The following is a 23,343-nucleotide window of genomic DNA, read 5'->3' as shown; positions in this document are numbered from 1 at the left end:
AATGGTAACTTTAACAAAAAGTTCCTCTTGTTGTTTCCCATAGCAATAATACACCCATTGGCTTTTGGAGTGAGCTAAACCAATGGATTAAACAAGTGTATTTGGTATTAATTGTCTCCTTCTTTAGACCTGGCTTTATATCTTTGTGACAGTATTGACTCCAGTGAAGTTATTTCTCTGTTGTGTCAGTGTAAGAATAATCAAGAAAACTTTCCCCAGCAATCTGCAATGTGACGTTGTGGAAGGCCCTACTGTAATTTATATATTGATAAAATAAATATAATACATCACACAGAGGTTTTGTGAACTCTAATTAATGTTAGAATAGTTTTACATTAAATAATGATGGAATAGTCTTGAGTTAATTAACTCTAGATCTCAAGGATATCAGACTTTGGTGGTTGAATGCAGCAGATAGTGTTGGGTGTGCCAGACTTCCAGAACTGCCTTCTTTTAAAAACCATTGTTTTCAAGGAGTCGCAGTGTTGACTTTAAATAACTAAATCCTCTGTTTGGGAATTTGTTGCAGGAAATATAAAGTAGTCTTTGTATAAAACTGAGGTAGGATTTGGTCATTAAATACATACTTAAAAATAGTTTATATATATATTTATTTAAGCCGACCTTTAGTCACAAAAATGTATCCTTGAAAATTTGATAATTTGAAACAATTAAAAAATATATTCTGTGACAGGAGAGGCAAATGAGGTACCTCCCTGCTGGTAATATGACAGCTTAAAAGCTTGTTGATTTACTTCATGGTGAAATATTTAGAAAAAAACCCAGAATTTCTTATAGTTGTACTTGATAAAAGTATTTTATGCTAATGCTGTTGATGTCTGATCAGAAGGGTTATGAGCAGCTCCCAGTGAACTCCTGCAGCTGAATGTCAGGGCTCTACAGCCTAAGCAAGGGCATTACATACCATTAAATTATTACTTCCTATTATTTCTATTGCTTCCTTTGATCTTTGGTTGCAGAATCATTTTATTTCCATTTTTTCACTTTCGTTTTGCCGTTTGTTTTTTTTTTCCTTCATCTTTAACCATTTCATCCTAACCCATTCTCGTTTTCAGAAGAGCATCACTTGTGTGACGTAGGAGAGTTCCTGTGTCACGATCGCATGACTTGTGTCTCCCAGCACTGGCTGTGTGATGGAGAGCCTGACTGTCCTGATGATTCAGATGAGTCTTTAGACACATGTAAGTAAAGAAGGAACCACTCTTATTTTATTTTCCTTTTAACTGTAACATTTATAGTCGCACTATTCAATTGTGTCTTATAAATCCTGTGCGAGTCTTCTGATCAAGGTGAGCAGGTTACATTCACTTTGTAGGTGAGAGACAAAAGAAATGGAAGAGATGGAAGGTGTTTTGTTCTTGTGCCACTTTGTAATGAACTCTGTCACTAGAGAGTGTGTTCTCTATGCTCTCACTGAGCTGTAGATGAGCTGAGAGGGCAGAGTCGAAGTCAGACTCAGTGAAAATGTGTTCCTCTCAATACATTTAAAGGGGAGGTGGGGTGGAAATGAGTAGTGCAAAATATTTTCAATACAAGTATGAAAAGCATACAAACATCAAAGGGAAGAATGAACAAACATGTAAGAGCTGTGAAGGGGAAAGAAGCAAAGAAAGGAAAATGAGGGAAAGCTTTAATAAAACATGTTTAATTATAGTGAAGACCTTTTTTTTTTATTTTATTTTAATGTGGCTAAGAGCTTCTGAGCACCGGAGTAGCAACCTTTCTTCTTATCAGCTTTGTAGACGACTGATGGGGTGTTATTAAATCTTAATGTTCCCTTGTTTCCTGCGTTCTGAGGAAAATGAGGGAATTTCCTGATTTTATCCCCAGGATAATCACTTAATATAAGAGAAGAACCATGTATTTTGTATCAAAGCAACACTGACAATCAGGAAGGCTAGAAACGTGGTTTGCTGTTGAAAGACAAGAAAATATCCAACATCAGATGGTATTTAGGAGTGTAATCTTTAAAGTGAGGGACAGAAACTCAAGATGTCTGGGAGCCATTTCTGTCTGGGCAAACCTTGCCCTGCTGATTGCAGCCTTCCTGCTCCACTGCTTGTTTTCTGGAACAGATCAGAAAATTGCCTCCGGGGCTGTGGTGAGGGTGCTCTGATTAACCACCTTTGGAGCACTTTGGGATTCTCAAAAATAACATCCAGTAGTGGGAAGCAGAAGGTGCAGTTAAGATTTTATCACTTCACTGTTGATTGATTACCATCTTCCCTGATATATTTTCAAGCATAGGATTGGTATTATTTTCTGCCCACTAGTGAATATTGTGATACTAGCACAAAAATGGTCACATACACAGTTTTTAATTTGCCTCCTGATATTCCTGTAGTTCCAAATCCAGCAACTTGCTAGATCCCCAGATAGTTTCTTCTCGAGAGCTTTGCATGGTTATTGTATTGGTCCATAAGATCTGTGCTCAGCAACGCCATTTAAAGTCATGGCATATTAAAAACGCAGTGTTAGAAGTTTATTGATGTCTTGAAGAAAGGGGGACGGGTAGAAAAGCAAGTCTGCGCTTCTCCTGACATCAGCCAGCCTGGTCCTCTTGGAAACACCTTCCTCTTTGCAAATGTGAACAGTTTCTGTAGGTTGTATTACTTGGGCTGTCCTAAGTCAAAGGTGCAGTCAGCCCAGGACTCTGCGTGAGAGCCAAGTGACAGCACTGGGACTCTGGGTGAAACATAAGAAAAATATGTAAAGATATGTAAGAACATAATTGCTCACAATTATGTTTTGGTCTTGAAGATTCTGTATTTTTTTTTTTAGTCAGCATAATTTGCTGTCAAAGTATTGAAATACGTGTGCATACTCTGGCTGCATCGGGGAACTTGTTTCTCATTAAAGATGAATATAACAGTCCTGAATCTTCCTGCTGATGCTTTGCATCAGGCTACCTGTAGGGATTTAAAAATTGCATTAAAATATTCTTATTTTATATTTGAGGACTCTGTGCTGCTAATGCCAGGGACACAGCACCTTCCAGATTTTGTGCACCAAGTCATGTATCTGTTTCTTTATAGATGAACTCGGTCTCTATTTGTCAGCTCTCTTCTGACTTATGTACAATGAGTTATGTGGTGTGGCCTGACAGATATTGCTAGTTGTTCCTATAACCATAAACAAATGGAGTTTGATTGATTTTGAGTGGATTTGTGCCTAGTAATAGGGTTTTCTGGGTTCTTATAATGTGCAAACATTGATCAAAGCTTTTCCTGCAAGTGGAAGTTCTTAACTTCTCTCCTGTGGGGATTTCAAAGTGTAGGAAAGGAGAGAAATTCTCAAGCTGTAGCTTTTCCCATGGTAAGCATATGAAAAGTTTTATTAGCCTCATCACTCAACCATCTATTTGCAGAAAACTTCTAGGAACTAAATACCTTTGTGGCCTCTCTTCTGGCGCCATTTAAACCAAATTTTGCAATAGAACTCGAAAGTTATTAGGCTGTACAAACATATATGATATGACTCAGCTAATTTCCTAAGGAATCCACCTGAAATCCCCAAATCTTGTCCCTTTATTAGTGTTGTCAAGAGATCTAGGATGGGACAGAAAGGACAAAAAAGGTGGCATAGTTATTTATTATTGAATTTGGCCCCTGTGTTGGCAAAGGCTGGGGCAGGGCTTTATGCAGGCACAGCTTCCTTGAGTTTCTACGACTGTGATGGGGGGTTTCCTGGCACTCTGTGTGTTCTTTTGAGTCAATAGGCAGCTTCCAGCACCAGTCTGTTCCCCTTCTACTGCCCATCTTCCACTTAATGGTCTTTCAAATAGCTTTGTAGCACCAGAAGTGAATTCCTACAGCACCTACACTTGTGTTCTCCGCTGTTTCTTAGCAGCTGTAATTCTTTCTGCCCTCCATGGAGCTGCTGCTTTTTATAGTATAGGAACCCAGTTCAGTAACTCAGAATGAATAATTTAGTGAAAAAATTTTGTTGCTTTTCTGTTCCTGAGTTGTTGGTGGAAAAAAAATGATTTTTAGAAATAAAATGTATTAATAAAACTCTTGACCAAGTAATTTTTACCCTTTCCTGGGTGGTCTCTAGGTTGTTCACAAGATTTTTGCAAATAGTCAGGATTCAAAAATCAATTTACTTAACCTAATCAGATGATGCTGGGTTCTTCAATGGGCTAAATCAGCAAGCTCACTTGAAATCGATATAACTTGATCAGACAGCCCAGAATCTGGCCAGACAGTTTGACTTTTAAAGATAGCTGCTGGTCTGGAGGTTCATGCAAATGTTAGAGGACTTCCTTACTGTAAAAAGAATAAAAAAAAATTTCTGCCTGCAGACTCACCTGACAGACATTTTTGGTGGGACAATTAAAAAAGTCAAATATATCACCTACTGTCTGTTCACTGCTGCCTGTTGTAGGCACTCATTAGTTTGAAACATCAGTGTCATACTGGTTTTCTTGTGGGTGGTTTTAATGTTTTGTTTTGTTTGATTGGTTGTTTTTTTGGTGGTTGGTTGGTTTTTGGTGTTAGATTTGGACTTTTTTTTTTTCTTATTTTACCATTATTGCCACTAGTGCTGATCATAAGCTGTAACCATTTGCCTATCTCAGCAATTTTTTTAGTGGCGTAAGTAGAGAAGTTCACTAATTGGTTGCATCTTAAAAAAAACCGATTTACAACATTGCTATTTTGGGGCATCCATGTTTGTAGCGTTCCACACTTGTACCTATGAATAACACATCTGTAAGTAAGCCATGGCCAAAGAATATCAATGGTTTCTGAAATCTAGTCAAATCTTTGATTCGATGTACTATTACCTCTTTTTTTCCTCAGCTTCCTATTAACAGATTTGAGATCTAAAAGGTACATTGGCAAACTACTCTTTCTATTTAATGCTGAGGGATTCTCCTGTGTGTTTGCAGCTTCAGAATTGGTCTGGCTTGCATGTTGTTTTCAAATCTCAGTTCACCAGCTCCTCTGTGTCAAAATGCATTGTACCGGGGCAAGGTGAAACAGAGCAGCAGGAAGAAAAATTGCTTGTTTTCTGTAGCTTCTTTCTGGAACTGTACACATTGATTGTGTTTGGATTTCGTAATGCTGGGTGCAGCAGCAGTTCCAACAAAGGCTGGTCTGTTGTCTCTTAGCCGTGAGGCAGAGGAAGGTGCTATAACACTGCCTGATAACTTGCTCTATGAAGAGAGACTCGAGATCTGGCCCAAGGTTACCCTGAGCTCCTCTCATTTCCTTCTGTGACACCTTGCAGGCAGCAGAGCTTTGCAACAGCACAACTACCCATTTGAACCAAGTATTGCTTGAGTATCATGAATAACTTAAGAGAGGGGAAAAAACCCCAAACCTACAATATGAGATCTCCTACTGCCAAGACATGAAGGTCCTTGACACTTAGTTATTTTAGCAGCAAGAAAATCCTGAAAGCAATTCACTCTGGACCACCAGACTGCAACTCTTGTCTCTCCTATTGTCCTCAACTGCCCTTTGTTTGTGAGCCTGGTGCTGTTGTTCTGGTATTTGAGCTTTCTTAAATGTTATGCAAGTGACTGTTTGCATAGCTGCTACATACACAATTTATTTGTGGCTGGCTGCTCCTGAGTCGAAACAAGCCTAGTTCCATTAATACATCATCAAATTTGAATGGCCCTTGCCTCTAGAAGTTTGAGTAGATGCAGCTTAATCATAAGATGTTGAAATTATTTCTGATAATAATCTCTCTCTGGGATTTTGAGGGAATATCATCTTCTATAATCATGATTAAACTGAACTCAGAGAAGCAAAAGAAAGGCAGCAACCAGAAGTACCTTGTTTAAAAGCTTGGGTCTCACTTTGTTTGCTAAAATAGCGTCTTTCATTCTCTGGATGCTAATTATGTGAGACTAGTTTCACAAGCTTAAAAATTGTTAATTGGGTACCTCTGTTGTAGTTCTTTTACCAGCAAAGGATAAGATAATTGGGTACAATGTTGCTCTTGTGGTATGCAATAAAAAAAGATAAAATTTCCAAAAGCTCCTAATTCTTTTATGAGTGGATTCATTGAAATTCAATAGAAGCTGGGATCCCAAACCACTCTTTAGTAGCTTTGGAAAATCCCAGATCAATAAATAATGTGCATATATTGAAGACAAACTGCCATGAAGCTGTTGAAGGTAAATGAAAAAAATGCTGGACATGAAAAATGTAGTCTGTGTTTTCTCTCTTTGTAATTATTCTGTATGTAGTTATATTGAACAAAGAACCTGCTACATAAAATAGCTGCTTATAGCTGTTCTTCAGCAAGATACTTGACCTCGTTACTGGCCAGATATTAATTTAATCTGCTTTGAGATGATGAATGTATACTCACTTTTTCCCTCTGAGTCAGGATCATATCAGTAGTGTAAAACTTGTAGGAAATGAAAAACAAAATGACAAATGTCAAAAAATTTTATGAAACTGCTGCTAGTTTACATAAAATTAAGTTAAATGCTTAATGCAGCAATAAAATATTGCCATGCTTTTATGTTAGCTGGTAAGAAGTGCTTCTGACAGAAAAAGATGAATGTTTTGAAGGAGAATTAACTTTCCTGATACTGTTTTTGCAGACCTGGAAGAAATTGCACTTCCCAGTGAAGTTCTCCTTGCAGTTTTGCACTGGCAAAGCTACTGTGATTTAGTAACCATTGGTAAAGAAAAGACATAAAAGATTATTATGGCTGGTGCTTTTGCCATCCTGCTTTCTGTTATGTAGCCTATCAGTGCTTGATCCCATTCAGGTAGTTTGCTGTTGTCTGCCCACTCTTCCTGCAGAAAATATCTGGGTGATTGCGACCTGGGCTTCAGCTTCTGACCTGTGTTTTCTCCTTACTCCATTTTTTTGGGAAGTGCTCAGCCCCTCCAGAAGAGATTGTTTTTCTGGTGTGATGGGATTACTGATGCTCTGATAGTTAACAGAATATTAGAGCAAACAGTCTGGGAAGGATGAATGTCAATGGTGATTGTACTCTAAGCCTTTTGGAAAGGTTACAGAGAAGCCCCATTGAGACAAATCCTGCACTGCCATCAGTGTGAAGGAACTCAGCTTGTTCCACTGTGGTGTTTGGGGCTGCTGTTGATTTGATGATGCTCAGTTGTCTTCCTCAGGGGAGTTGTACTTCAAGGATGTTCCTGCATTTTGTTCCACTAATTTTGCTCCTTTTCCCTCTGGGCTGCCCAATCTGTTGGTTCTGGGGAGCACTTGTCTATGACCAGGGAATAAATGTGATGCTCCTGCATTTACACTCTGTCACAACCAGCATATAGGCAGTGGTATTGAGGCCCAGAGAACTTCTAGAAGCAATTCCTTTTTATGATTTCCCCACAGACGGTACCACTACTTCTGAGGCGTAAGCACACTGTCACATTATGGGGATACACACACTTTCCTTCTCTGCATAAAACTAGTGTGTTCATTCTGTGCAAAGGGGAGCGACTTTGAGTACTTCGTGGGATTAAACAGACAGCTGCTGCCCTAGTTTGGGAATAATAATAATAAAAAAAATCACTATTCTCATCCTCATTATTTGTACTTGTGCTGGGAGTGCGTGTCTGGGTGTTGGCAGACGGGGCCGTGAGGGCTCTGTGAGGGGAGGCCGGGGCTGACCCGTGATGGACACAGGCAGTTCCCAGCAGTTCCACAGCAACACCTCAGGGAAAATGGGCACAGCCAGTCCACCACAGGACACTCTGTGTGATCCCAGTATTGTATGGGCTGTGCAGACACAGCCCATACAGCCCTTGTACAGATCTAAACTTGCAGCAGGTGAAAGCCAGGCAGATGTGCTGGTGTGACACCGAGTCCTGGTGCAGCGCTGAACACGGGCCGGTGAGTCCCACCAGAAGGAGATTGTGTGGCTTTCGGCTGGAGCTGCATTCTGCCAGCTGAAGGATGGAATGGCTAAGCTTGGGCCTGCTTTTAATTTTTCTTTAATAAATATTATTAATATTATTTCTTTAATAAATATTATTTTTTAAATAATAAACTGCAGCTCTATGTGTCCATGATAACCATGGGAATAGATTGGGAAGATCAGATACACAACAGCGAATGTTTGAAAGGATAGATAACAAAGCACTCGAGGAAAGCCATGGTACACTGAACACTTGTATGTATAAGATACCCTGCCAACCAGGTAACACTATGGGAACTAAAATTTACACTGCACTGAACGCAAGGATCTTGCAAGAGCAAGTGTAAGTCTGTTGGATGGTATCAGAAGTGCAGTGAGTCTTGTTCCTGGTGACCTCAGGAACTACTACCTGAGCTGTAAAGGATTGGCAACAGGAGCTTGGCCTCCAGCAGGTTCATTTAGTAGGGGGCTGCAGTTTCAGCTTTGTGAATAGGAAGTATCTTTTCTTAAATAATGGTTTTGAAAGTGCCATGCTACACTCAGGTAAATGTCAGAATTTGGCAGAGAATAGAATTACTTGCTTCTGCTAATTTTCTTTAAAGTGTTTTCAAGACTAAAAACATTCCGTTATCTTTATTTATTTACTTATTTATTTCTACTTTATTTTCTATTCTGTGTATTGATTTCTACTCTGGTTTGCAGTCTGAATGTTCTTGAACATTGTCCATTATATAGTCTATGCACCCAGTCCTGTTCCAACCAAACATAATTGCCTTAAAAGGTAGTTGAAGACTTTGCAATAGGTTTTTATTATCATTTTGAAGTTAGTGTTTAGTGTAACATATGCAGATGTTTAAACATTTATTTACAACTTACCAGTATAAACAGATACATTCACTTTTATTGTAGGAAAACAGGTTTTTGGTGTATTAGTAATGATTCACACCCTGCAAATGTGCACAAAATGTTTAAGAAAGAAGAATTCCTTCATTTTTTAAATACTTTGAGCTCATAATATAAGAATATCTTTAAACAAGAGTTTGCCTTGTACTCAGTAAAGTACTAGAGTTTATATCACCATCTCAGTACATAAAGTGCAACATAATGCATAAAACTGGATTTCAGTTTGCCTTTACACATGGGGAAAATTTTTCAAAATTTTCTTTTGTGAACTTGGAGATTGTGATTTCAAATCAAATGGTTTCAAAAGTCTGTGGTTTCAAAAGCACAGACTTTCTGGTGTATGGGAAAGATGAGAACTACATGGGAAATCATGGTATTGTTACTGCACAGAAACTCAGCATCCCTGGCAGAAGGTCCAGGATAAAATAGGTATAATTTCAATGACTCTCTGGCTGCATATTTTCCATTGGAATAAAGTATGCAACAAGAAGTTCAGTGTTGAAGAACATAAAGGTCATCGTATCTCTCAGTGACACGGTCATTAGAAATACTACCTTTTTTTTGGTCTATGCCTGATTATCCTGAGCACGATTTCCAAAAAGTGATTCACAGGGAATTCAATTAAATGATTGCCGACAAAATGAGCCTCTTTTAAGGTCTGTGGAAACATGGAGATGTAATACGAGACCAGGACAGAGCCTTTGAAGGATGATGCCCAATACCTAAAACTCTGAAACAGCTCATTTATGGATTAATTGCTTGCTAAAATTGCAATTCCTACACAAGAGCAGATCTAATGGGATATATAGTCATAAGACAAGAAAATGAAAAGATCAATCTTCTGAAAAACCTATACAAGTAATTCATACTTTGACAAAGACTTTGTTTTTAAGTTTGTAACCTAAAACAATTTCCTAGCTAAGCTATAAATCACACCTCCCAAAAAAGGAGTGCACATGTGGCAAGAAGAGATGGAAAGTCTTGGCACGCTTTCTCTTTCATGAGGTTGGGTTGGCTGTTAAGCCAAACCTAATGGCTTTTTCTTTTTCAACATTGACCTTCTTGGCAGTATTTGGCCACAAATAAGACACATGTTTCAGTGTTAATCACAGTTTGAGCGTGGGTTGTGTTTCAGGTGCAGATGAAGTGTTCCTTGGTTTCACAGGCGGGATGTGTCTCCTGCACTGGCAAGGCAGGAGATCTCAGTGAGGAATTAAACAGTAGCCCAGTGGATGAAGGAAACTGCACCAGCGAATCTCTGAGATACACTGGGGCAGAAAATGCCTGTCTGCCCCAAAAAGGGACAGGAATGGTCACTGGGCAAGTGAGGGAGGGGAGAGATGTGTGTTTGCAGCATGGGGGTTTTGTTTGGGGTTTTATTAGAAGCTCTTTATGATGTTTTTGTCCCTATTTCCATGCACATTTATCTATTTAATTTGTATTCTCTTTAGCAACAGCTTTATTACTTATTTTCTTTTCTCCTCTTTCATACTTGTCCTCACAACTCTCTCAGGGCCTCTGTGCATCAGATGAGCCCTTTCACTCCAGCACTGCATTTTCACATACCATTTTGTTTCTCCCTAATCCTTGCTGTTGCTTTATTCATTATTTTCACACTTTTCTTGCCTTTTTCTTAATTCTACTGACAAACTACTAAAACTGCTATGAAAACTATATTTCATCTTCCATGTTCCTGTTTTGTTTTTTTTTTCCTCTCATCATCCTAAACAAGTTCCCTTGCCCCTCTCATAGGTCTCATCCTTTTCTCTTCACTGATACCCTGACTCTTAACTCCCCTATTTCCTGTCTCTGCTTTTATCTTCCCATTAGCAACCCTTTGTGTCTTGCTGTCTTGTGCTGTTCAATAGTCAGCATCAGGAAAAGAGAGGAGAAATGAGGAATGCACCTGTTGCAGGAAAATTCAGCCAAATCCCAAAGCTGATTGTGAGGGTGTTGATTTTTAGGCTGTCATTGGTTTCTCTGCCAGGAATAGCTTTGGTATAAGAGAGGTAGAGAAATTACTGTATCACAGCATTGTCTGTTGATTAGGCACTGATAAAACCTGGAAACATATTTAGGAAAAAAACATAACTGTATAGCATCATCAAAAGCCTTCTTGGCTCTGCTGGTATCAAAAGATAATATTTGATAATGCAGGGATTTATAAATTATGGCAATCTTAGGTATGAAATTGCTTGTTGGAAGATTTTTATCTGAGGTGAGGCTACTTCATTGTGAGCCCCAATTGCACTGAGGCTCATTACAAATGTTTATAATTATAATGATACATCTGGCCTGTAGATCCTGTACCAGGAGAAATGTCCTGTATTTAAATAGAGGGCTGGATGGAATTCTTTGTTTGTCACTTAAAATTGCCAAAGTGTAATAACCATTTTTCTTCTCAAAATTATGGGTGAAAACAACTCTTATTAGCAAGCAGATGAACTTCTGGAAGAAAGGTAAAATTGCTCTTTTTGGAAATAGGACTGTGATTTAAAATAAGAATTTAGATGTGTTATTAGCTATAAAATGCACAGTAGTTTTAGTCAGCAAAGAGGGCATTTTACTGTGGATGAAGAAATAATGCAAGACAAAATCCTCTGCTCACAAAGAGAAATGCATAACTATGACAAAGGAATGGAACTTAATAAAGCAGAAAAGGAAAAATGGGAAAAAATCATTTCAAATGAATTGAAATTTAATAAGAATTTAATTCCTTATGTTAACTTACAGATGTACAGATCTAATCCAGAAAGTCCATGTTTTAGCAGCTCTTACTCATGCCCCAGTACTTCTGAGTGAAACTTTTTAAAGTCTGCAGTGGTAAACACCTTCATCTTCCATTACTTAAAGATGCATTAACATCCATGTACAACCACTTAGGAGAACTGTGAGCTGTGCCCTCACAAACAGGTCTTAAATTGTGTGTAAAGCTTGGGATATGAAGTAATTTCAAGTTAGTTCTACTCATGAGAGCAGGCATTTATAGGATTGGACCCAAGTTTGTGTGTATATTTCCTCACAGAGAAAGCTAAATTAATTTTTACCATCTGCCATTTGTAAACTCATTAAATGCACAGGTATAGCTGTTAATGGTGGATTTGCAATAACACAAGTCGCTGTAGAGTAAAGATGTGGCAAACTTATTTTTCACTATTTAAATGCCGCAACAAAATCTGAGTGGGGAAAGAAACCTATTTTTTCATAGTATAATGGGATTATACTGAAGTGTTTCTTCTCTTTGCTTCACTTGTTAAACATTCATAAATATGCCAAGGCTACAAAGAATGTCTCTTGCTGCCTTTTTGCTCAGGCTGTGGAGAATATTGAGATGGTATTTTCTACCTCATGTTGAAGTTTTTTCTCCTCTACTTCTGTACCACGCTGTTGATCTTTGAGGTAAATTTTTAAACTATTTAATCTAAAGTTACCTGGAGTAGATCTCTGATGTACCAAACTTCTCTAAGCAAGAAGTAACTTTGTTTACAAGTGTCCTGCTGCATAATCTAAAGCCAATGAGTTCAAGTGTAAAAAACCAGATACAAATAATGAATAGTATAAATAGTGGATATCTGATCTACCATTAAGAGAGCAGTTATATAATGAAACACCTGTTTGCTTCAATAACAAGGTAAAGGTACATTATTCTTACCAAAATCCGTCTTCTCTGACTGTATATTCAGTATAAAAAAATACCTGTTTTTGTCTAGTTTTTCAATCAATGTGTCTCCAGACTCCTCACCCCTTTAAATGCTGAGTGTTGCTGGTGTCCATGGCTCTGCTTTCAGTCTCTGGGAGAACATGCAGTGAGCTGGGACTGCAGGGGAAGCATGTGCTGTGTCCAGAATGTAAAATTAATAAGGGAACTTACTCAGACATCGGGTTTCCCATAATAACAAATTCTTTGTTTCATTGATTTGTAATTCCCAGTTCAAAATGAGACAATTTAGTAGCAGACTGACTTTTCACAGCTGGGGTTTTATACAGTAACCAGTAGTAAGTTCTCTATCCAAGACAGAGAACAGTCTTCTCTCTCTTTCTCTCCTTTTTACCCAAAGCTGGGTTTTTAAATTTTTATTTGTTTTTGTGACCTGCATGCAGATGTTAGTGTACTGAAGACTGACTTCTACTCATTAGGCTCCTATAAAGCCAAATCTCATTTCACTTTGGCTACACTGGAGTTGTCTCTGAGGTCAGCCAGGTCAAAGCTGCTGTCGCTGTAAGTAACTATATAATTTCTTTCCTGCTAACAGTTCTAGGGATTTGAATGTGCCTGATGAAAAAGGTCAGTTGAAATGAACTATTTTTGTATTGACAGAATTATTTAATTCGCCTTGTTCTCATCTTCCTTCACGGTGACTTTGGCCTGGCCTTCCACCCTCGTCACTTCTTGATCTGTAGTGGATTCACACGTATCATGACTATGTGACTTCATAGCAGGAGGAGGAAATTACAAGAAGATCATTAAAGTGTGAAATTAAATTCTTAAAGATGACACATCTAAAATAGCTCAAACATTACCTCCAAAACAAACAGTGCCATTGATCCTACTTAATTACATGCTTAATAATTTTATACCAATGTAAAGCACATTGACGATGTACTAATCCATTTCATATTCACTGCCACCACAGATTTTCTACTTCTTATTTGCTTTGAATCTCATCATTATCATGCACATAAAACTAGTATTCTTAGAATTTTTATAGTAGTATTTCCATATAAAATGAGGAAAAGTCTAATATATGAATACTAAACAGCTCATTAACATGGTTTGTACTATGTCTGTTCATGATAAAAGCAGCTGAGGAATGCTGATATAAAATAGTACTTCAGTCCCAGAGTATGTCTAAGATTAGAAGAATCATGCCTTGGATAATAAATACTTCAGGGAAAACAGGAAATCTTAAATACAAATAACATCAAATGAAGAGCTTTGTATGCTTAATTAAACACATTAACAGATGCATTTATTTCAGTTAAATAATTAATATATTACTAATACTGGCAGCAAGAAAATTTTTTTGTGTTTAAAAAAATAACCTTAAAAGATTTTTATTTCAGGACAAAAAAAAGTGCTGCCTTTAAAAGACATTAAGGGCATTTTTGTCTGGAACTGGCACAAAGATTTTTAATGATCAAATTACACAGCAAGCAAAATGCGTGGAAGGAGAGCCTAATCTACCATGTCAAGAACTCTGATCTTTAAATTTGCTCTCTGTGGGTAAGCCACTGTCTCCAGCCTAAGAAACAGTATTGGCTTTGAAACAATTTAGGTGATGAAGGGTTGCTTCTCTGTCCATGTGCATTAAATTTTGGTCCTTGCAGTTGTTTTCTCTGACCTTTCATCCACACTTGCTTTGTCCAGGCCAGAGGAACAGGTTGTTGTGAATTGCCTGTCCAAAACTGGCCCAAGGTTGTATGACAGAGAAAAATTCTGCATTCACTGGAAGCATTTGTTAGAGACTGGAGCTGAAATTTAGGAAGATAGTCTGCAGGATTAATTGATGTATTTAGGGTTTGAGTTATCAGAAATCGATAATTTGGTATAAATTTAGCTATGTGCTTTTTTCCTTTCTGCAATTGTTTTATACTGACCTAAACCAGAGTCTTTTGCTACTGTTTAGTTGTAGTTGTGCCATATTATTTTATCTTAAGTTTCATATTTCACCTTAGGATTCTGACTTATGAGGAAACACTGCTGACATCTCTATAAAGGAGTCAGATACAGTCCTTAATCTTTGCTCAGATAGCGTATTGCACAAATGATGATTAAGATCAAGATGTAACAATGTTTGTTCATCTGAAATGTCAATAAATAAATATCCAACAAATTATTTCCATTAGAAACACATCTGGTATTGTTGACAGGAAGGATTATGCAGTGCACTTTCTACACTGCTGAACACTGAGCCCTAAATCGGAAAGCTGCCAGCGACGCTTTCTTTTTTTTTTTTTTTAACATGAGTGAGAATTTGTCCTCCAGTTTTCAGCTTGGATTATAAGGGTCAAGTCACCAAAGCAGGAAAAATGGGATCTAACTCAGAGGGAGAAGGAATATATACATATACAAGGTTGAGTGCTTACTTGTGTGAAAGATGAGTAGAAGATTGGTAACATCCATTTGGCTTGTGAAGGAGAGAGCACAATTCTGGTGCTGGGCTTCTTGGACTGCCTTCCAAGTGCCCCTTCTGTTGTTTATGAGTGTTGCACACAGTAATGCTACAGATGATCAAGAACATTAAAATAAGCCACTTTGTAAGCACTGTTCTTTAGTCTGCCACAGCAAAGGATACTGCAAGAAGGATTTGTCTAATTTACTGTTTTTATGAAGTATAGTGATACTTGGTTCAAGTATGTATATGGATTAAAATGTTTTATTTAACATTCTTTTGTATTTCCCTACAAGAACTGGAAGTGTGAAATAGATAAATGTTTCTTAATAAGCTAGAATGTCAACCTTGACTAAGCTGAGTTTAAAGAAAATGAGGCTTGCTGGTTGGCTATTTTTTTTTTCTTTATTTGAGCTGATGATAAGTTGAAATGATGCATATAATATCCCTTGACCTTTAAGACCTGGTCTCTCTGTTTTTGGCATGCTGCTGTCGGAAGGAGTACCCAGAAAGATGAGAGCAGGCAGTAGTTCCACAGCCAACATCCATAATGCAGCCATGGGCTGGCAGTGAAGGAAGGACAGCTGATGCTGCAGCTGCCAGTGGGAAAACCCTTGGAAGGCTGTGTGGGACAAATGGCTGAGGAAGAGCCCTTGGCCTCATGGAGGAAAAACTGTAGATGAAGGAGCAATAGGATCTAATCAGTCCCCAGGTCTTCTCATGGCGTTCACAGGTCAGTGCAAACTGTGCAACCTCTGCACTTCAGCCCAGATTACAAACAGCTGCTGCCAAAAAGTGACACATCCACCCTGGCCCCCGTGAGTCACTGCCCCTACCTGAGCTGCCAGACACTGAGTGTTGCTGAGCTCTTTACAGCTCCTTTTCTTACAGTCAAACAGCTTTATCTTGTGGTCCTGTCTGCAGTGTATGTTTGGTTTTTTTTTTAAAAAAAGGAATTAGTTTTCAAAGCGATTGAAATACTTTGCTCTAATTGGGAGCAGTCCAAGTCTAGAAAGGAAGAGAAAATTGCAGTCATCCAGACAGCTCAGTGGCTTTTCTGTGGTAAATCATAAAACCATAAATCATGGCATGTTTATTCTGTTTTTCTGTGACTCAGCTGTATTCGTGGCCATATTTTAGCTGCCAACAGGCTTACAATTTTGAATGTACAAAAAAAATACTGTGAGATTCTTTAAGAAGATTTTACCTTTTTTTCAGTTTGATTTTTGTGTGACTGTAAATAGCTGACAAACTTTGTGCACAGTGAAGGGAAATGTTCCTTTTCCATTGTGGAAAGCTGAAACATGAAATGCAACTGAGGAGTCCATTGTGAGGAAAAAGCAGTGATGCAGGGCTCATATTTACCGTAAAACTTTCATTTATTTTAAATAAAGAGTCCTAGAATGGTTTGTGCCAGAAGGGACCTTAAAGATCATCTCGTTCCAACCCCTTGCCATGGGCAGGGACACTTTCCACTAGACCAGGTTGCAGAAAGCCCCTTCCAGCCTGGCCTTGAACACCAGCAGATTTGGACTCCTTGCATGTATGACCCTCATTGGAAGGGGTTGGTAACCTAAAAAACTCTTAATGCTTGGAAAATCAATGTGAAAAGTTACTCAGAGCAGAAGGAGGTGTTGGATTTAAGATGAATTTAATAAGGGGGCCTTCTGGGGAGCTCTGTTTCAATTTTGAACTGTCTTTATATTTTTGTGGCTGTTCAGGGGAGACTTCCATCAGAGGTACTTTTATTTATGTTTGAATGTAAAAATTTCTTTCTGCTCTTAGAGCAATGCAAGAGAACTTTCTCATGTTTCTATAACAATCCTACTTTTACCTGTATGGCACATGGTGAGCTCCACTCTTGTAACTACAGAGGTAAGTGCATGGGTTTAGTTTTAAGCCTGAAAGCAGATCTTGCAATGCTCTGGTGCGATTGTGGACTGAGACTGGACCCCATCTCTGTGAAGAGCATCCTTCTATCTTGATAAAAGCTATTTGTAGCCCTGCAGGTCAGGAGAGCAGTGCTGACCTGGTATTACTCTCGGATGGTACTCTGTGTTCTTTGAAAGGCTGAGATCAGAGGGTTTGCCCGGGGTACTGCTGTTGCAGTGCAAGGGGGTAAGCAGGACTCCTTCTCAGGCATAGCCTTATTAGTGGTACAATTTAATGAACCTGGGATGCTGGAGGGATTTTGTCAAATTTATGCATCAAGTTGACAGTAAGATCTCTTTTTAGCAACTGCAATTTTCAGAATAAAAAGTATATGCAACCCCCCTCCATTATCAGCACAGATTATTCCTACCACCACACGATGCCCTTGGTAAACCTATTACCCCGTGTGCCCACTTTATTGTTACTTATTTGTAATGACAGATTTGTTTTAGCAGGGTGTTTTTAGCTTGTTAAAGCTGCGTTAGTTAGTCTGCAGCCAGCAGTAGCATTTGGACAGTGATCCATGCCCGCCCCAGCAAACTGCTCACGAGGCACTCGCTGATCTTTGGTGGAGCCTCTGCACATGGTGGTGCTGAGCTCATTAAGATGTCACAGCCTCGAAGAAGGTATCAGCTATATTAAGTACGGAGTTCTGGCAATAAAAACAAATGCAGCATGGCATGGAAGTGCATTAACATCCCCTGGTCCACTGTAGCATTGTGTTTTCAGGGAAACAAACAAAGGCGATATAATAAACTGAGCTGGCACCGGACCAGTTACTCTGAGTGAACAGTAATGGCTTTCACAGGGTTCAGGGTTGGGTCTTCTGTATCATTAATATTCCTCTAAAGGCGTGCAGGATCTTTGCTGTTGAAATAAGAAGTGAATAAAATAAAAATTAGAAATCTCTGAAAGCTGTACAGGACCTTATGCTGATGTATTGATGAGAGATGCTCAATAAAAAGCTTGGGAGTGGTTTGGATGGTCCTGGTAGGTTTTAGGGCCTCCTCCATCCACCCACAGCACAGTCTGTCACTGATGCCATTGCAGTACTAGCTGTGTTGCTGCTAATTGTTATTGTTGCTACTCAGACATTAGTTAAAACCAGTCTTGTTTGCATGCCTGCTTTGCTCAGTGCCTAAGCTCCGAGTGCTTGGTGTAGCTCACTCACTAACTGTACAGCAGCAGTGGCACGAGGCCAAAATATCTCCAAATAATAGTCCTCTGTCTCATATTTTGCCAGAGAAACGTGAGGGTGTACAGATAAATCAGAGAAATGTGGCTTGTGCAGACTAACTACGTGGCACCTCCAGTGCCCCCTGGATAGCAGAATTCATCCTCTGCAGCAGCTCTGGCAATAATGGGCTTTTACCTGGTCTTGGAAAAGATTTGATGTAAATGCAGAGCCTGCTCTTAGTTTGGGCTTCATGAATCCTGTGTCTACAGAGCTCAAGTGCTCAGTTCAGTCTTTTTAAAGTTTGGTTTGTAAATCCTCTGCTGGTAACTGAGGGGTTCTTTTTCTTACTTTTTGCCTTCTCTCCTCCTCCAGAGGGACTTTTGGAAGGCTGTTTTAGCACGGATGCCATGAGGCTGATTGTGAAGTGCAGCTAATTCTGGCATCTTGTAAATATCAAAACAACACATTTTGTTTTTACACTAATGCACTAAGGTCAAAATTGCCTTTCTATTTGAATAGATAAGCATTTCATCTTTGTTAATATCTACAACTTAAAAGCTGTAGGAGGATAACAGGAATTTTTAATGGTGATATGTTGATGTTACAGCTTGCTCTCTGAGGAAAACTTCTAAAGACAAAAATATAACATGATGGTATAGGATTATGGTGTGTGCCAGCTCATTTTGAGTGCTCTGTATGGAGGTTTATATGCTGCTTTCTACCCATGGTAGTGTAAAATATCAAGTCCATGCTTTTCCTGGAGGTGTTCTTAACTATGTGCTTACTCTTATTTCAGGATTGTTCCCTCTTTTAATAAAATCTCTTCAGTTTTCAAAGTATCTTTTCGGATTGGAGTCTGATATCCATTGGACATTTCAGAACAGTAGCTTTTTCATATTGCTGATTCAATTGGCACTATTCCACCAGTATCATTGTGTCTTATTTACTTTATGTGTGCATCTATTTACATCTCATGCTCCCCCAGGGCACACAAGATCACTAATCTAAGTCCTCAGTTTTAGCTCACAACTTCCTTATTCTTGTGGTTTGATGTACAGTATAAATATCATTGTTGCTTGAGCACTAATGTACAATTTAAAAACAATAAATACCCCATTTGCTGAAGGCTAATAGTCAATTCATTTCATGCTGTAATATCACCAGTTACTTCTGTGAAGTATTTGTTTTCTCAGGAGGTGGTTCTGGGAGCTTTGCTATGCCGTGTAAACTCTTGCAAAGTGATGTTGATTCTTTCATTGCTTTTTTGGCAAATTCCAGGCACAACCTCTGCTGTCTGTCTTTCTGTGGGTTTGACCTGTTGGCCCCAGAGTGCCTTTGCATGCCAGGGCAACCACTTGCCTCTGGGCTGTGCTTTGAGTGGTGGAAACGTGGCAAAACCTGACTCTGGCTCTGACCATGGAGGAGTTGGTGCTGGTTCTTCCTGGACCCTGCTCAAAAGGAGGTTGTCTTGAGGTGCAGGGTGGCTGTATCCTTAGGGTGTATCTGGGGGTCCACAGCCTTTGTCTTACACTCAGCATAGCTTCATTTAAGGTTACATTACCTCCAACATGTTGATCAGCTTTGTCTATCCATGTGAACTGTGGTCCTCAAGTTTGATGCTTTTTTGTTCATATTTATTTTTTTATTAGCTTTCATGGCTAATTAATTCATGAGTAATGCACTTTCTCATTTCATTCTTGCATTACCTTGGATCTCTTCTATGTTTCTATTTTCTTTTTGTATAACCTGTAACACAGGATAAATATAGGTCACTGTTTATTTCTATTTTAAGTGGATTGCAGTGGGAAGGTTTAGGTTGGACATTAGGAAGAATTTCTTCACAGAAAGGGAGAATAGATGTTGAAGTGGGCTGCTCAGGGAGGTGGTGGAGTTGCTGTCCCTGGAGATGTTCAAGGAAAGACTGGATGTGGCACTCAGTACCACGGTCTGGATGACAAGGTGGTGTTTGGTCATGGGTTGGACTCCATAATCTCAGAGGTCTTTTTCAACCTAATTGGTTCTGTGGTCCTTGGGTTTCGTAGGTTTTTTTTCTAATGTGAGTCAACTGAAAAATCTTTGCTGTTTTAATAGAATTTTCACCCCATATTTTGAGAGACAACATGGCCTCTAATGGGCTCAATTTCAGCCATGTCATTAAAAAAAAAGTGATACAGTTACAAATGTTATTCTTTAATCACTCAGCCAAGAAGGGCCTGAAGAAAGGTTGGTTAGGTGTGACCATACAAATGTGGCCAGAATATTGCAATATTAGCTTTGGCATAATATAACCAGCACTTTCACACTCTTCCCAGACACTTTTTACCCAGATTCCCACAAACTAAGGCTGCTCTGAGAAGTTTCAGGAATTGTGGCAGGATAAAAAATGTTTTAGCCCCACATTTAATAAGGATTTTCAGCTTCAGTCTGTGAAGTACGTGGTAACATGAGTAGAAAATAAAAACTATGAATTAGAAAATAAGAAACATGAGTAAAATACAAGAAATGTAACATGAGTAGAAAATAAGAAATGTGAAGTTTGCTTTATTTTAAAATGCAAAGTGGCACATAAAGCATACAGATAGATCTATCTAGAAGGGAAATTTATAAAAGAAAATATTGTATTTTATTATTTCTAGGACTGTCTCTGTTCAGTAGTGAGGAAAAAAGATGAGGGGTTTTTTGTTTGTTTTTTTTTTTTTTTAGCAGCAAGGTGAAATAAAGAATATAGTCAGCTTTTGTGGTGAGTAGTATATCAATTTGTAGTGAGTAGTATAATCAATTTAATCAGCCTCTCAGCATTTGATAAATATCTGTTGGAGAAGATCTACATATATGAAAAGAATCTTGTATTAAATAAAAAGCATAGCTTTTTATCTAACTCCACCTCTGTGGAGTTCTGTCAGTAGATGTCACAGATACCACCTGGCAGATGTAGCTGAAAGGTGAAGCATTTTAACTTCTTTTCAAAATAATAATTCAGGTAAAATCGACATGTACACGCACAAGAGTCACACGTACCTGCAAAAATTATCTCTTGTAAAGGTTATACTGAAGAAGGTTTAAAATGGTGCCTCAAGTGAAGTGTGTGAACACTGTGGGGAGAAGGGAATGCTTTGACTGGTGTGTTGGTGTAATTCTAGTGGGACATCAACAAGAAAGCACAGCATGAAACTGGTGATGTGGCTGCACGAGGGAGTTAGAGAAGCTGAGCTATCACTGAGGTTGGAGCAGTTTCTGAGCTTGAATCAGCAGAGTGATAGCTTTGAGAATGGCTGTATCTCTCGGTGACCAGTTATTTTGCAAGTAGGTCACAATCACTTAATTGTTGGAATAAAATCACCATTTGGGGATTTTGAAAAGATAATATTTGATTGCCCATACCCATAACCTGAGTCAGCAGCAGAACTATCAAGAGAGCACCGAAGTCTATGAACCAAGACAGGGAAAAGCAGCAATGAAAATTTGTACTGGTGAGACAAACAGGGTGTTTGTGCTGTTTCCATCCCCTGCACAAGGCCCTTGTACAAACAGATCTTTCTCCTATACTGTTGCTGTAAGCAGTACTACTCCTTAAGGCATTTCTCTGTTTGTTTTCCTCAAAAATGAATGAACTGAATCAGGAAAACAGCCAGTAAGAATTTTAATTTCATACTTTGTATTGTAAGACTACAGTGATACTTACCTTGTAAAGCAAAACAGTATTCAAAGTGATCTAAACATATACAGAAGAAGACCAAGGCAATGAATATCAGAAATAGTGGGCAGAAGTTGAACTTCATATTTGGCAGGTATCTGTCCCATCTCTGTTTCCTTATGGCTTTACATAAACCTGTTGAAGTTTTTTCCCCACTGGATTTCAAATCTGGGTTAATTCTGGAACAGCAGATTGTTAGATGATGGTTTTGTAACAACTGCCAGGTTTCTGTCATATTGATGACAGAATAATATGATAATTAAACTATTGATCGTTCTCCCTGTCTTGCAATCATTATGTCCTTCAAGACTCATCATTTTGGGATGCAGGGTTGATAAAACTGGCAGGTAAGAACCACTGCTCTAGATGGTGGGAAAACAGTTGGAGTTTGTAACAGGAGAGGAGTAAATTAATCTGCAAAACTTGGACAAATCCATACTCTTTGTGTCAGGCAAAAGGTTCTTCACAGCGTGATGTGAACAATGTGATATATTGTGCAAAATATACTGAAATAGTTAAAAAACTTTCTTGTTGTGATGCACCATCAGTAAACGTGCTGTAGAGGATGAGGGTAAAGACCATTTAATGGTAATGATTTATGTTAATGATTTAATGGTAATGGTTATCACTTGTGCACATAAATTGCTAACAAACCAGCAGGCACACTTGTAAGCTTTCCTGAGCTTTTTAGAAAGTCATTAATTTACAAGGTAGCAAATATAGATGTGTGGAATTTTTTCAATGATCACAGCAGCGTGAAATTATGAAAAGAGGCTGTTGCTGTGTTTGTGGTGGCCTGCAGGCAAACTGGTTCAAAAAGATGCAAGACTCATGCCACAGTGATCTACAAAAAGAGAAAAATGTGAAAAGGGAGCTCTCACTTTGAAACCTGCACAAGAAAAGTACATGGTGGAGTTGAGCTTGGGAACGGAAAGGGAAGAGGAGAGCTCAGCTTTGATGGTGTCCCTTTAATCTGTCTGTGGGAGTCTTTGTGTCTGAGCTTTAGGATTGTTACAGCAGTGCTGTGCAGAGCATATTGAATTGGATTATTGGTACACTTGTGTATTTATCTTAGTTTCCTTTTACATGTGATAGCAAAGGATATCATCCCTCAGTGTCCCAGACTGAGACAGTAGTGCACAGGGGCTTCTCAGGTAGACAGAATCTATAAAAATGTATTTCAGAAAGCAAGCAAGAAGATCATGGTTATTTATGACGTTGCTCCGTGGTCTCAGCAACACTGAGCTTTCTTTAAAGACTTCTCTAAAACCTTAGGTATTTTCAGTGTAAAATACAGTTTTGCTGTTTGTTTATTTTTTTAACTGTATTTTTCAGGCTAAACCTCTTAAGTGCCCTTTTCATCTTTCTTCTGTAAAGTGTCACAAATAAAGTTTAAGACTTAATCTACAAATCCCTTTGTCATGTCCTATAATAACATATGAGCAGAAGGTAGTTAAAGCTATTTATCACAGCATACTTGGCAAGTCTGGGACTTTTTAAGTTAGATAAATTGGCAACTGCTCCATTTTTCATCTCGTAAGACAGAACTAAACCAAAATGAAGCATAGAGCCTTCTTGCTTTAGGAAGATGCTGCAGGGTACTGTATTTTTTATTTATTTAGCTCAGAAACTCTTAAAGAGAATTTAGGACACT

The 23,343-nt window shown here is 38.6% G+C and overlaps 1 protein-coding gene across 1 annotated transcript in view; it reads left to right on the top strand.

Moving 5' to 3' along the window:
• Positions 1-703: 703 nt before the first annotated feature.
• LRP1B (LDL receptor related protein 1B) overlaps positions 704-23,343 on the top strand; it is a 506,665-nt gene continuing 484,025 nt past the window's right edge. Inside the window, exons 1-2 of the mRNA XM_051810328.1 lie at positions 704-722; positions 1,077-1,202. Coding sequence (XP_051666288.1) covers positions 704-722; positions 1,077-1,202 — 145 coding nt within the window. The remainder of the gene's footprint in view (positions 723-1,076; positions 1,203-23,343) is intronic.

Source organism: Manacus candei, unplaced genomic scaffold, assembly GCF_025592945.1.
Source record: "Manacus candei isolate 608988 ecotype Guabito, Panama unplaced genomic scaffold, ASM2559294v1 h1tg000077l, whole genome shotgun sequence".
Taxonomy (NCBI): Eukaryota; Metazoa; Chordata; class Aves; order Passeriformes; family Pipridae; genus Manacus; species Manacus candei.
This window is presented reverse-complemented; position numbering and strand designations above follow the sequence as displayed.